The 12613-nt window shown below is 47.2% G+C and overlaps 1 protein-coding gene across 1 annotated transcript; it reads right to left on the bottom strand.

Moving 5' to 3' along the window:
- Positions 1–6125: 6125 nt before the first annotated feature.
- Positions 6126–8726, bottom strand: LOC132346939 (craniofacial development protein 2-like). The gene has a single exon (XM_059892999.1). It carries the CDS (start codon positions 7801–7803, stop codon positions 6664–6666), a length of 1140 nt encoding a protein of 379 aa, XP_059748982.1. The 5' UTR covers positions 7804–8726; the 3' UTR covers positions 6126–6663.
- Positions 8727–12613: the final 3887 nt, after the last annotated feature.

Consider the following 12613-nt stretch of genomic DNA (forward strand, 5'->3'; position numbering starts at 1 on the left):
AATGAGATAATCCTTGTTCTGAGAAATCCCAGAGGAGGCCTACTATTTGGACGGCAAGGACACATAAAAGCACATTATTCTGATTATTTATTGCTGAATAGCAAATTCTCCAAAATCCAGAGACTTCAACCCACTTTACTTTGCTATCAATTTATGGGTCAGAAACTTGGACAGGGCACAGCGGAGATTAATTGTCTCTGCTCCACTATGTCCTGGGAGTCCACTGAGAAGACTCAGACAGCCAGAGAGTCTTCTGGATGCCTCTTTACGCACCTGTCTGGGACCTGTGTGTGCATGCTCAGTCACTCAGTCGTGTCCAGTGACTTTATGGACTGTAGCCTGCCAGCCTTCTCTGTTCATGGGATTCTCCAGGCAAGAATGCTGGAGTGGTTTGTCATTTCCTTCTCCAGGGGATCTTTCCAACCCAGGAATCAAACCCATGTCTCCTGCGGCTTCTGCATTGGCAAGTAGATTCTTTACCACTGAGCCACTTGGGAAGTCTGGCACGCAGGCCAGAGTGATTTGTAGGTTGCGCTCAGCAGGGACCCAGAACACCATCACTGGACCATTCTATGTGACTTGGGCTTCCTCCCAGCATGGCAGCCTCAGAGCCTGGGCAAACCAGCCAGAAACACTCTAGACACTTTTAACCCCCATGTTGTCAGATAGAATCACTCCTGCCATACACTATTGGCTGAGGCAGTTACAAACCCACCCACCTTCGAGGGAGGGAAAGTGAAAGTGAAGTCGCTCAGTCGTGTCCAACTCTTTGCAAACCCATGCACTGTAGCCTATCAATCTCCTCCATCCATGGGATTTTCCAGGCAAGAATGCTGGGTTGGATTGCCATTTCCTTCTCCAGGGGATCTTCCGACCCAGGAATTGAACCCAGGTCTCCCACATTGCAGGCAGACGCTTTACTGTCTGAGCCACCAGGGAAGCTCTAGATCTTATCTCTCAGTGAGAGGAATGGCAGAGAATTTAGGGATGTGCATTGAAACCTCCACACCCATCACTATGGTGTTAAATAACTCATGCTCATCTATATAATGAAATCTGGCTTCCGTGGTGACTCAGTTGGGAAAGAATCCACTTGCAATTCAGTAGACCCAGGTTCTATCCAGGAGTTGGTGATGGACAGGGAGGCTTGGCGTGCTGTGGTTCATGGGATCGCAAAGAGTCGGACATGACTGAGCGACTGAACTGAACTGAACTGATCCCTGGGTTGGGAAGATCGTCTGGAGAAGGAAATGGCAACCCATTCCAGTATTCTTGCCTGGGAAATCCCATGGACAGAGGAGCCTGGTGGGCTACAGTGCAAGGGATCGCAAGAGTCAAACACGACTTAACGACTAAACCACCACCACCACATAATGGGATACTAAGCACCTGTCAGAAAGAATGAGGCAGCTGCATGATGCACTGATAGGCATGCTCATTTGAGGTACAGATTCAAGTGAAAATAGGCAAAGGGTAGAGAAGAGTGCAAAGAAAGGGGGAATGTGGTTATAGTAACGGCTTATACACGCACAGACTGTGAGGATGCACAGGAAATTAGTAACAGGCTTGTTTCTGGGGAGGCGAAATGGGGGCTGGGGACGCTGTCAGGAAATGGAGACATATCATTTCACTTTCTATCATTTTGCACAATTTTTTTTCACTATGTGTCTATATCACCGATTCAAGGGAAATATTTATAAAAATTGAAAATAAAGGAATAAGTTAGACAAGCACTGGTGTGGAAAGATGCCAAGGCATTGTTTTGAAATTCACTTGTTTTGCTTCATATGCATAGTACAATCACATTTATAGACAAAAGAAAGGGATACACATATACACACTCACAATCACCCTCGTGAAGGTCAGGAAAGACTCATACAAAACTGGAAGGAGAGACATAGGATTAGGCGGGGGTAAGACTGCTTCTTTTTACTCCCTTTGCTTCTGGATCTCTTTTATCTTTTATAATAAGAATGTTTGAAAACTATGAAGATGTTCTAAGTTTACAACTTTAGACAAGAGACTTCACCATACAGCATAATGTGTGTGAAGAAGGGAGCCAAGAACAGTAAAAGGATATAGGAGGGCAGCTGAAAGGATCTGGCAGTCAGGGAAGGCTTCCTGGAGAAGGAGGCATCTGAGCTCTCAGAGCCTATTGTCTCTCCCTGAATCAATGGATGAACAGTCCTAGAGAGAGCCCTTCTTCTTGGTCTCACCTCCTTCTTGGTTTCTTCTTGGTCTCACCTGCTTAATCCAAGAGGAATAAGTCCTGGTAGAACCTGCCTCACCCTCCTCTGTTCAATGCCATGAGCAAGTGCTGGGCCAAGACAGAATAACTATAAGTGTGGGAGCCCCTGCTTCTCTTTTCTCTCTTTTCCCTGAATTTTAAACTCAAGATCAATTGATTAATAATCACCACTTTGAGCCAGTTATTGCTGAAACACTTTGTCTTAACTTAGAGAGGAGTACTATGATGATCAGGGTTCCAGTTTTACAGATAAGAAAATGGAGGCTCAGAGGGGTTAAGTGACTTGCCCAAGGTCACACAGCTGGAAAGTGGTGAACTATGATTCTGAACTCCCAAAGTTTGGCTCCTCAATCCAGACCCTTATCCTCTCACTGGGCTGCCTGGCCTTTCGGGTGCTCTCTCTGCCCTCAGTAGCCCCCAAGTCCCTCTTCATCCAGTAGGTTTCTCCCTCTCTCCTTTCCTCTGCCCCCATCTCCCTTCCCTCATTTCTGCAGCCAGAGTGGCCTTAAGGAAGGTCAGCTTCCTTCAAAGACACAGTGCATTTCAGCCAGCTCCCATTGCTGAAGGCACCTCCTAAACTCTTTAAAATTTATTTATCTAATTAAAAACCTCTCAGCAGCCCAACACACTGGAAGATTTCATTTTTAACCAACACACAGTCAACCCAACCTGTCTGGGCAGGGCAGTCCCATCCCAGGAGCATCACCCCCACCGGGCCTTGGGAGGCCAGGGTGACCAGAACAGCCATCCCCGCCCACAGAGTCAGCGCCAGCCAGCTGCGTTTCCGGCCAGTGAACCTGCCACTCAAAGCCCCCTTTTTAATTAGCTCCATATCTCAGGCGGCCGGAGCACGTGGGCAAACTTCTGTCTGACTTCACTGCGAAGCCCAAGCACATCCCAGTTTGCTTTCTAAGAATAGAAGCGGGGCTGGGGGAGGGAGGAGGCTGGGATCTAAAAATGAATTTGCAACCCAGAGCAAAACAACCCAGCCGAGGAGAGGGGAGAGAAAGCAACACACATGCCCGCAGCCCGGCCGGGTGGGGGCTGTCTGCTGCCATCCCGGGTGTGAATCGCGGGCCTGGCAGTCTGCCCAACTGTCTGGCAGGGACGGGGGTGGGGGGCGGTGCGGCTCATGCCAGGAGCAGGCAGCTGGGGACACCCATGGGAGTCTGGATGTTTTCTGGGCTGCTTGGTTTTCCCCAGTAGACAGCAGTGACTCACAGGCTTGCAGGCTGGGCTCGAGGGTTCAGGAGAGCCCCAGATGTTGCATGAGGTTTCAGGCACCCAGGGGCCAGATGCCTGGGGGGCAAGGGGTGAGATTCCACCCTCACCCCGGTTAGGCTCCACTTAGGAATTGATGGAGGTGGCAAACTTACCTGCTAAACATAACAAAATCAGGAACAACAAGAATAATTATAACAGCTCCTGTTTATTGAGGTTTCACCCTGCCCATCACTGCTTTAAACACTTAGCCTGAAAAAGCCGATCTGAGCCTCATGACAACCGTGTTGGGGATGAGCTACTCTTGACCCCCTTCTACTGATGAAGAAACTGAGGCCTGGGAGTTTGTCTCATGTCCAAGGTTGGTCACATGCTCAGGAAAAGGTACCCAAGGATCGGAACCCAGGTGAGCCTCAGGAGTGGCCTGGGCCCTTCACGTCTCAGCAACAGCATCTCATTCCTACCCTGAGCGATGCCGCCCCAGCCCAGAGGGCACTGCTGTAGGCCAAGGACCACCAGAGGCCGACTACTGTCAGGGAGATGCTGCTGAGATGTGAAGGGCCCAGGCCACGCCTGAGGCTCACCTGGGTTCCGATCCTTGGGTACCTTTTCCTGAGCATGTGACCTTGGACGTGGAACAAACCCCCAGACCTCAGTTTCTTCATCAGTAGAAGGGGGTCAAGAGTAGCTCATCCCCAGTGAGGCTGTCAGGGGTCCCTGGACCCAGCATCAAGTAAAAGACTACACAGAGAGGGCTCTTCCCTTTCCATTGTCTCTCATCTTTTCTAGTGAGATCCGTTACGGACACACTCTCCGTGGGGTGTTAGCTTGTGGCTTGTCCTGAACACCACCCCCACTCAGCCCTTACTAGGCTCCCTCCGGGACAAAGAGAGCAGACTAGCACCCCCTAGATGTTGATGACGCTTTGTTTTCTTTGTATTTCTTTTTCCATCTTTACAAAGAGTGACCCCAAATTTCCTTTTAAGGTCTTGATACTGAAGTTCGCTTTTAAGATAAACTCAGTTTTGAAAGCAAGTCCAGTGTTTTAGAGACAGATACTGAAATATTTATGGATGAAATGACATGATGTCTAGGATTCGCTTCAAAATAACTGGGCATGAGGGTAGACTCTGAGTAAAGGTACATAAAGATTGGCCATGAGCTGAAGTTTTTTGATGCTAAGCTATTGGGTAGAATAGTATATTAAGTATAATTCTAAATATGTTTTATATATAATTTTAGATAAAATGTATTAAAAAGTTAATATACTAAAAGTTGGTAAAGAAACTGCCTGCAATGCAGGAGACTCCAGTTTGATTCCTGGGTCGGGAAGATCCGCTGGAGAAAGGATAGACAACCCACTCCAGATTTATAATAATATAATATTTATAGTACGCTAATATATTTATTATAACATCAGATCAGATCAGTCACTCAGTCGTGTCCGACTCTTTGGGACCCCATGAATCGCAGCACGCCAGGCCTCCCTGTCCATCACCAACTCCCGGAGTTCACTCAGACTCACGTCCATCAAGTCAGTGATGCCATCCAGCCATCTCATCCTCTGTCGTCCCCTTCTCCTCCTGCCCCCAATCCCTCCCAGCATCAGAGTCTTTTCCAATGAGTCAACTCTTCATATGAGGTGGCCAAAGTACTGGAGTTTCAGCTTTAGCATCATTCCTTCCAAAGAAATCCCAGGGCTGATCTCCTTCAGAATGGACTGGTTGGATCTCCTTGCAGTCCAAGGGACTCTCAAGAGTCTTCTCCAACACCACAGTTCAAAAGCATCAATTCTTCAGTGCTTAGCCTTCTTCACAGTCCAAACTCTCACATCCATACATGATCACAGGAAAAACCATAGCCTTGACTAGACGGACCTTGGTTGGCAAAGTAATGTCTCTGCTTTTTAATATGCTATCTAGGTTGGTCTTAACTTTCCTTCCAAGGAGTAAGCGTCTTTTAATTTCATGGCTTCAGTCACCATCTGCAGTGATTTTGGAGCCCCCAAAAATAAAGTCTGACACTGTTTCCACTGTTTCCTCATCTGTTTCCCATGAAGTGATGGGACCGGATGCCATGATCTTCGTTTTCTGAATGTTGGGCTTTTAGCCAACTTTTTCACTCTCCACTTTCACTTTCATCAAGAGGCTTTTTAGTTCCTCTTCACTTTCTGTCATAAGGGTGGTGTCATCTGCATATCTGAAGTTACTGATATTTCTCCCGGCAATCTTGATTCCAGCTTGTGTTTCTTCCAGTCCAGCGTTTCTCATGATGTACTCCGCATATAAGTTAAATAAACAGGGTGACAATATACAGCCTTGACGAACTCCTTTTCCTATTTGGAACCAGTCTGTTGTTCCATGTCCAGTTCTAACTGTTGCTTCCTGACCTGCATACAAATTTCTCAAGAGGCAGATCAGGTGGTCTGGTATTCCCATCTCTTTCAGAATTTTCCACAGTTTATTGTGATCCACACAGTCAAAGGCTTTGGCATAGTCAATAAAGCAGAAATAGATGCTTTTCTGGAACTCTCTTGCTTTTTCCATGATCCAGCGGATGTTGGCAATTTGATCTCTGGTTCCTCTGCCTTTTCTAAAACCAGCTTGAACATCAGGAAGTTCACGGTTCATGTATTGCTGAAGCCTGGCTTGGAGAATTTTGAGCATTACTTTACTAGCGTGTGAGATGAGTGCAATTGTGTGGTAGTTTGAGCATTCTTTGGCATTGCCTTTCTTTGGGATTGGAATGAAAACTGATCTTTTCCAGTCCTGTGGCCACTGCTGAGTTTTCCAAATTTGCTGGCATATTGAGTGCAGCACTTTCACAGCATCATCTTTCAGGATTTGGAATAACTCAACTGGAATTCCGTCACCTCCACTAGCTTTGTTCATAGTGATGCTTTCTAAGGCCCACTTGACTTCACATTCCAGGATGTCTGGCTCTAGGTCAGTGATCACACCATCGTGATTATCTGGGTCATGGAGATCTTTTTTGTACAGTTCTTCTGTGTATTCTTGCCATCTCTTCTTAATATCTTCTGCTTCTGTTAGGTCCATATCATTTCTGTCCTTTATCCAGCCCATCTTTGCATGATATGTTCCTTTGGTATCTCTGATTTTCCTGAAGAGATCCCTAGTCTTTCCCATTCTGTTGTTTTCCTCTATTTCTTTGCATTGATCGCTGAAGAAGGCTTTCTAATTTCTTCTTGCTATTCTTTGGAACTCTGCATTCAGATGTTTATATCTTTCCTTTTCTCCTTTGCTTTTCACTTCTCTTCTTTTCACAGCTATTTGTAAAGCCTCCCCAGACAGCCATTTTGCTTTTTTGCATTTCTTTTCCATGGGAATGGTCTTGATCCCTGTATCCTGTACAATGTCACGAACCTCATTCCATAGTTCATCAAGCACTCTGTCTATCAGATCTAGGCCCTTAAATCTATTATTTCTCACTTCCACTGTATAATCATAAGGGATTTGATTTAGGTCATACCTGAATGGTCTAGTGGTTTTCCCTACTTTCTTCAATTTCAGTCTGAATTTGGCAATAAGGAGTTCATGGTCTGAGCCACAGTCAGCTCCTGGTCTTGTTTTTGTTGACTGTATAGAGCTTCTCCATCTTTGGCTGCAAAGAATATAATCAATCTGATTTCGGTATTGACCATCTGGTGATGTCCATGTGTAGAGTCTTCTCTTGTGTTGTTGGAAGAGGGTGTTTGTTATGACCAGTGTGTTTTCTTGGCAAAACTCTATTAGTCTTTGCCCTGCTTCATTCCGTATTCCAAGGCCAAATTTGCCTGTTACTCCAGGTGTTTCTTGACTTCCTACTTTTGCATTCCAGTCCCCTATAATGAAAAGGACATCTTTTTGGGGTGTTAGTTCTAAAAGGTCTTGTAGGTCTTCATAGAACCGTTCAACTTCAGCTTCTTCAGCATTACTGGTTGGGGCATAGACTTGGATTACTGTGATATTGAATGGTCTGCCCTGGAAACGAACAGAGATCATTCTGTCGTTTTTGAGATTGCATCCAAGTACTGCATTTCGGACTCTGTTGTTGACCATGATGGCCACTCCATTTCTTCTGAGGGATTCCTGCCCACAGTAGTAGATATAATGGTCATCTGAGTTAAATTCACCCATTCCCGTCCATTTCAGTTCGCTGATTCCTAGAATGTTGACATTCACTCTTGCCATCTCTTGTTTAACCACTTCCAATTTGCCTTGATTCATGGACCTGACATTCCAGGTTCCTATGCAATATTGCTCTTTACAGCATCGGACCTTGCTTCTATCACCAGTCACATCCACAGCTGGGTATTCTTTTTGCTTTGGCTCCATCCCTTCATTCTTTCTGGAGTTATTTCTCCACTGATCTCCAGTAGCATATTGGGCACCTACTGACCTGGGGAGTTTCTCTTTCAGTATCCTATCATTTTTGCCTTTTCATACTGTTCACGGGGTTCTCAAGGCAAGAATACTGAAGTGGTTTGCCATTCCCTTCTCCAGTGGACCACATTCTGTCAGATCTCTCCACCATGACCTGCTCGTCTTGGGTTGCCCCACCGGCATGGCTTAGTTTCATTGAGTTAGACAAGGCTGTGGTCCTAGTGTGATTAGATTGACTAGTTTTCTGTGAGTATGGTTTCAGTGTGTTTGCCCTCTGATGCCCTCTTGCAACACCTACCGTCTTACTTGGGGTTCTCTTACCTTGGGCGTGGGGTATCTCTTGACCGCTGCTCCAGCAAAGCACAGCCATTGCTCCTTACCTTGGACGAGGGGTATCTCCTCACTGCCGCCCTTCCTGACCTTCAACGTGAGATAGCTCTTCTAGGCCCTCCTGCGCCCGCGCAGCCACGGCTCCTTGGACGTGGGGTTGGTCCCCCCGGCCACCGCCCCTGGCCTCGGGCCTGGGGTTGCTCCTCCCGGCCGCCACCCCTGGCCTCAGGCGAGGGGCGTGGGGCATCTCCTCCCGGCCACCGCCCCTGACCTCAGACGCGGGGTAACTCCTCTCGTTGCCGCCCCTGACCTCGGACGCTGGGTATCTCCTCTCGGCCGCCCCCACTGACCTCGGACGCGGGGTAGCTCCTCTCGGCCGTTCCTGCGCCGTCACAGTCTGGTACTCTCGGCCGCTGCCCCTGACCTCGGACGTGGGGTAATTCCTCTTGGCCGCCGCCCTTCAGGCATGGGGTCCTCCCGGCTTCTGCTCCTGACCTCAGATGTGGGGTGACTCCTCTTGGCCATGCTTTAGTGCGCCCATCGCAGCCGCCTGCACTTTACATTATAAATTACATATAAAACATTGAGTTATGTTATTGATTATATAATTAATAATTGTATTATATAACTGTGCCAAGTCACTTCAGTTATGTCAGACTCTGTGATCCCATGGACTATAGCCCGCCAGGCTCCTCTGTTCATGTGATTTTCCAGGCAAGAATACTGGAATGCATAGCCATTTCATTTTCCAGGTATATAAAAGTATTCATTTTATATAATATGTTATGTTACGTATGGTTTGTGTTTTATGCATTATATATTATGGGTATCTTATACAATGTTGTTCAGGCTACTCTTATAAGTATTTAAAATTTTCCACAAATACAAATGATTTTTTAATACTATATAAAAATGTTTTTAACTAAGTTGTTTTAAAGAAGAAGTTAAGTAAGAGCTACCCAGAGATAGGACTTCCTAGGTCACACTAGTGGTCAAGAACACCCCTGCCAGTTCAGGAGACTTGAGACGTGGGTTCGATCCCTGGGTGGGAAAGATCCCCTGGAGGAGGACATGGCAACCCACTCCAGTATTGCCTGGAGAATCCCATGGACAGAGGAGCCTGGTGGGCTACAGTTTGTAGGGTTGCAAAGAGTAGGACACAACTGAAAGCAATTTGGCATGCACTCAGAACTCTTGCCTGGAAAATCCCATGGACGGAGGAGCCTAGTAGGCTACAGTCCATGGGGTCTCGAAGAGTCGCACACAACTGAGTGACTTCTCTTTCACTTTTCACTTTCATGCGTTGGAGAAGGAAATGGCAACCCACTCCAGTATTCTTGCCTGGAGAATCCCAGGGACAGAGGAGCCTGGTGGGCTGCTGTCTATGGGATCACACAGAGTCGGACACGATGGAAGCGACTTAGCAGCAGCAGGAGCACTAAGAAATGACAAAAACTTTGACCAGGAAGAGCAAATGAGCAAGGTGTGAAGAACACTGGCACATGACTTATTGCTAATGTGAACAAGTTTATTTTCCTTCCCAGGAAATGGGGAGAGGGGGTGTACTCCTCCCCATCTCCCAGGACTTTCTCCTTCTGGCTGCAGACTCGTGGGCTCCTGGTGAGGCTGGTGGTCCAATGTCATCTTTGCAGATCTTGAGAGAAAGGGCAGGAAGGAAAGCACTGCCTTTTTTAATCTTTCCCTTTAAACAATATAAAAGTGCAATATTGCTAAAATGATCCCATCTGGAAATCCAAACACATTAGAAGCAAACAGGCCTGGCCCAGGGAGGAGGAGTGTGACGGGGCTCTGTGCCGAGGGCATTCACAGGCCATGCTGCAGGCCCCACCCAGAGGACCTCGGCTCAAAGCTCGAGGGGAACAGGCTGTCTGGGCCACCCAGAGCCTTGCCCCAGGGAGGGTACACCCCCTCAGCAGAGCCAGCCAGACCCTGAGCAGCTCTGGGCTCTGCAATTTGGCCCAGAGGGATCTCACAGAGCAGAGATTGTGAGCCCAACAGACAAAAGTAGGAGAGGCCATCCAGCCAACTTGTGGCTCATTCCTTTAAAGTGTGTAAAGGAAAAGTATTTGTTGTGTAGTCGTGTTCAACATTTTGTGACCCCATGAACTATAGCCCACCTGTCTCCTCTGTCCATGGAATTCTCCAGGCAAGAATACTGGAGTGGGCTGTCATTCCCTTTTCCAGGGGGTCTTCCCAACCCAGATATTGAACCTGGGTCTCCTGCATTGCAGGTAGATTTTTCACTGTCTGAGCCACCAGGGAAACCCACTCATTCCTTGGGTAAAGGGAAATGAAGAGGCTTAATTGGGAGCAGTTTATGATAGGCAGGAAGATTATTCAGGCACTTAAGAGGTTATTAACACCTTTTATGAACCTCATTGTTTAAAAGCCAGCCATGCTTAATCATTTTAGCACCGTTAAATCAGTATTAACAACAACCCCACGACTTGCTTTCCGAAATATCACCGTTTGATAACACTCATGAAACACAATGCTGTGGGAAATCTGGGCAGAACAGGTGAGTACTCAGCTTGCCTGTGAACTGTATCTTCAGTTTGGTAGACCCCAAGCTAAACGAGGGTGCCCCTGCTACTCAGGCACTTAGAATCTGTCCCCAGCCCAGCTGCTTCCCAGTCTTTCTTCCCATCTCGCGAGCAGGCCTGGGATCCTTCCCAGAGACCTCCCCAGTAGTCATACATGAGCCCCACTCAGAAGAAAACCCTGGGAGCTAGGAGAGAGCCTGAGATGCAGAGGGTACCTGATAGGAATTGTGTGAATTAAGTCACATTTTTGTCTTTTCCCTGCTTGCCCAGCGATATATACTTATGTAAAATAAGAAGTGTTTATCCTTCTCCCCCACACTTGAATCCCAGCTCTGCTACTCAAGTCCCTGATGCCCAGCAGTAAAGAAAGTGCCTGCAATGCAGGAGACAAGAGTTTAATCCCTGGGTCAGGAAGATCCCCTGGAGGAGGAAATGGCAACCCATTCCAGAATTCCTGCCTGGGAAGTCCCACAGACAGAGGACCCTGGTGGGCTACAGTCCATGGGGTCACAAAGAGTTGGACACGACTGAGCAACTAAGCATGCTACTGGAGAGCTGTGTGACCTTGGGCAAGCAACTTCACCTCTCTGTGCCTTCATTTCCTCATCTGTAAAAAGGGCGTCAGGATAGCCCCTACCTCCTAGTCTTGTAAGATTAAGTGAGAGACTCTTTGCCTTCAGCATAGTGCTTAGCACCTAGTTAACACTCAGTAAAGTACACAACCTCTTAAATTCCAGAGGTAACATTGTCAGTAGATAGGGATATCTCCTTTCAGACTTTTGTGCACCTATAAAATACTGATGCATGCCCTGCCCCGTGCTGTGCTCAGTTGTGACCGACTCTCTGTGACCCCAAGGACTGTAGCCTGCCAGGCTCCTCCGTTCATGGGGATTCTCCAGGCAAGAATACTGGAGTGGTTTGCTATGCCCTCCTCCAAGGAATCTTCCCAACCCAGGGACTGAACCCAAGTCTCCCACATTGCAGCTGGATTCTTTACCGTCTGAGCCACCAGGGAAGCCCACACATGTATGCATGTTTCTATAATTTTTGTTGTTTCATTGTTCTTTCACTCTTCTTTACAGAGTTAAAATCATTCTATTTATGCTGTGGTGCATCTTAGTTCAGGGCTTCCCGGGCGGCACTAGTGGTAAAGAACCCACCCGCCAAAGCAGGAGATATACGAGATGCAGGTTCCATCCTTGGGTCGGGAAGATCCCCTAGAGGAGGGCACAGCAATCCACTCCAGTATTCTTGCCTGGAGAGTCCTATGGACAGAGGAGCCTAGCGGGCTACAGTCCATAGGGTCACAAAGAGTAGGATATGACTGAAGTGACTTAACATGCATGAATGCACACATCTCAGTTTAGGTATTTTTCTCATATGACAGTAAGTCCTGGAGAGACTTCCACCTTGTTTTTGATTTTTTTTTTTTTTAATGTAGCAAAGTTTTTCTGAAAAATGGTCGAATAGTAAATATTGTAGGTTTTGCAGGCCATGTGGTCTCCATGGCAACTACTCAACTCCGCTATTACAGCTTGAAAGCTGTCATAGACAATATGTAAATAAATGGCGTGTTCCAATAAAACTTTATTTACAAAAACAGGAAGTTCACCATCCTTGGCCCTAGGGCTGTAATGAGCAGAGCCTGGCTTCAGCCTCACCCTTGTGGATAGTTCCCTCCACAGTATCCAGGTATCCCAGAGTGGCTGTACTGTTACATACTCAGTTCCTTTTTATAGGGAATTTAGGTCATTTCCAAGTCTCACTCCCAGATCCCTGCGGCACCTGTAGCTGGAGGCTGCATTCCTCCCACTGGGAATGCTGGGTGATGGAGGAGGTGTTCCTTGAATGTTACCAAGTACAGGTAG

The sequence above is a fragment of the Bos taurus genome, chromosome 13, assembly GCF_002263795.3.
Source record: "Bos taurus isolate L1 Dominette 01449 registration number 42190680 breed Hereford chromosome 13, ARS-UCD2.0, whole genome shotgun sequence".
Classification (NCBI taxonomy): domain Eukaryota; kingdom Metazoa; phylum Chordata; class Mammalia; order Artiodactyla; family Bovidae; genus Bos; species Bos taurus.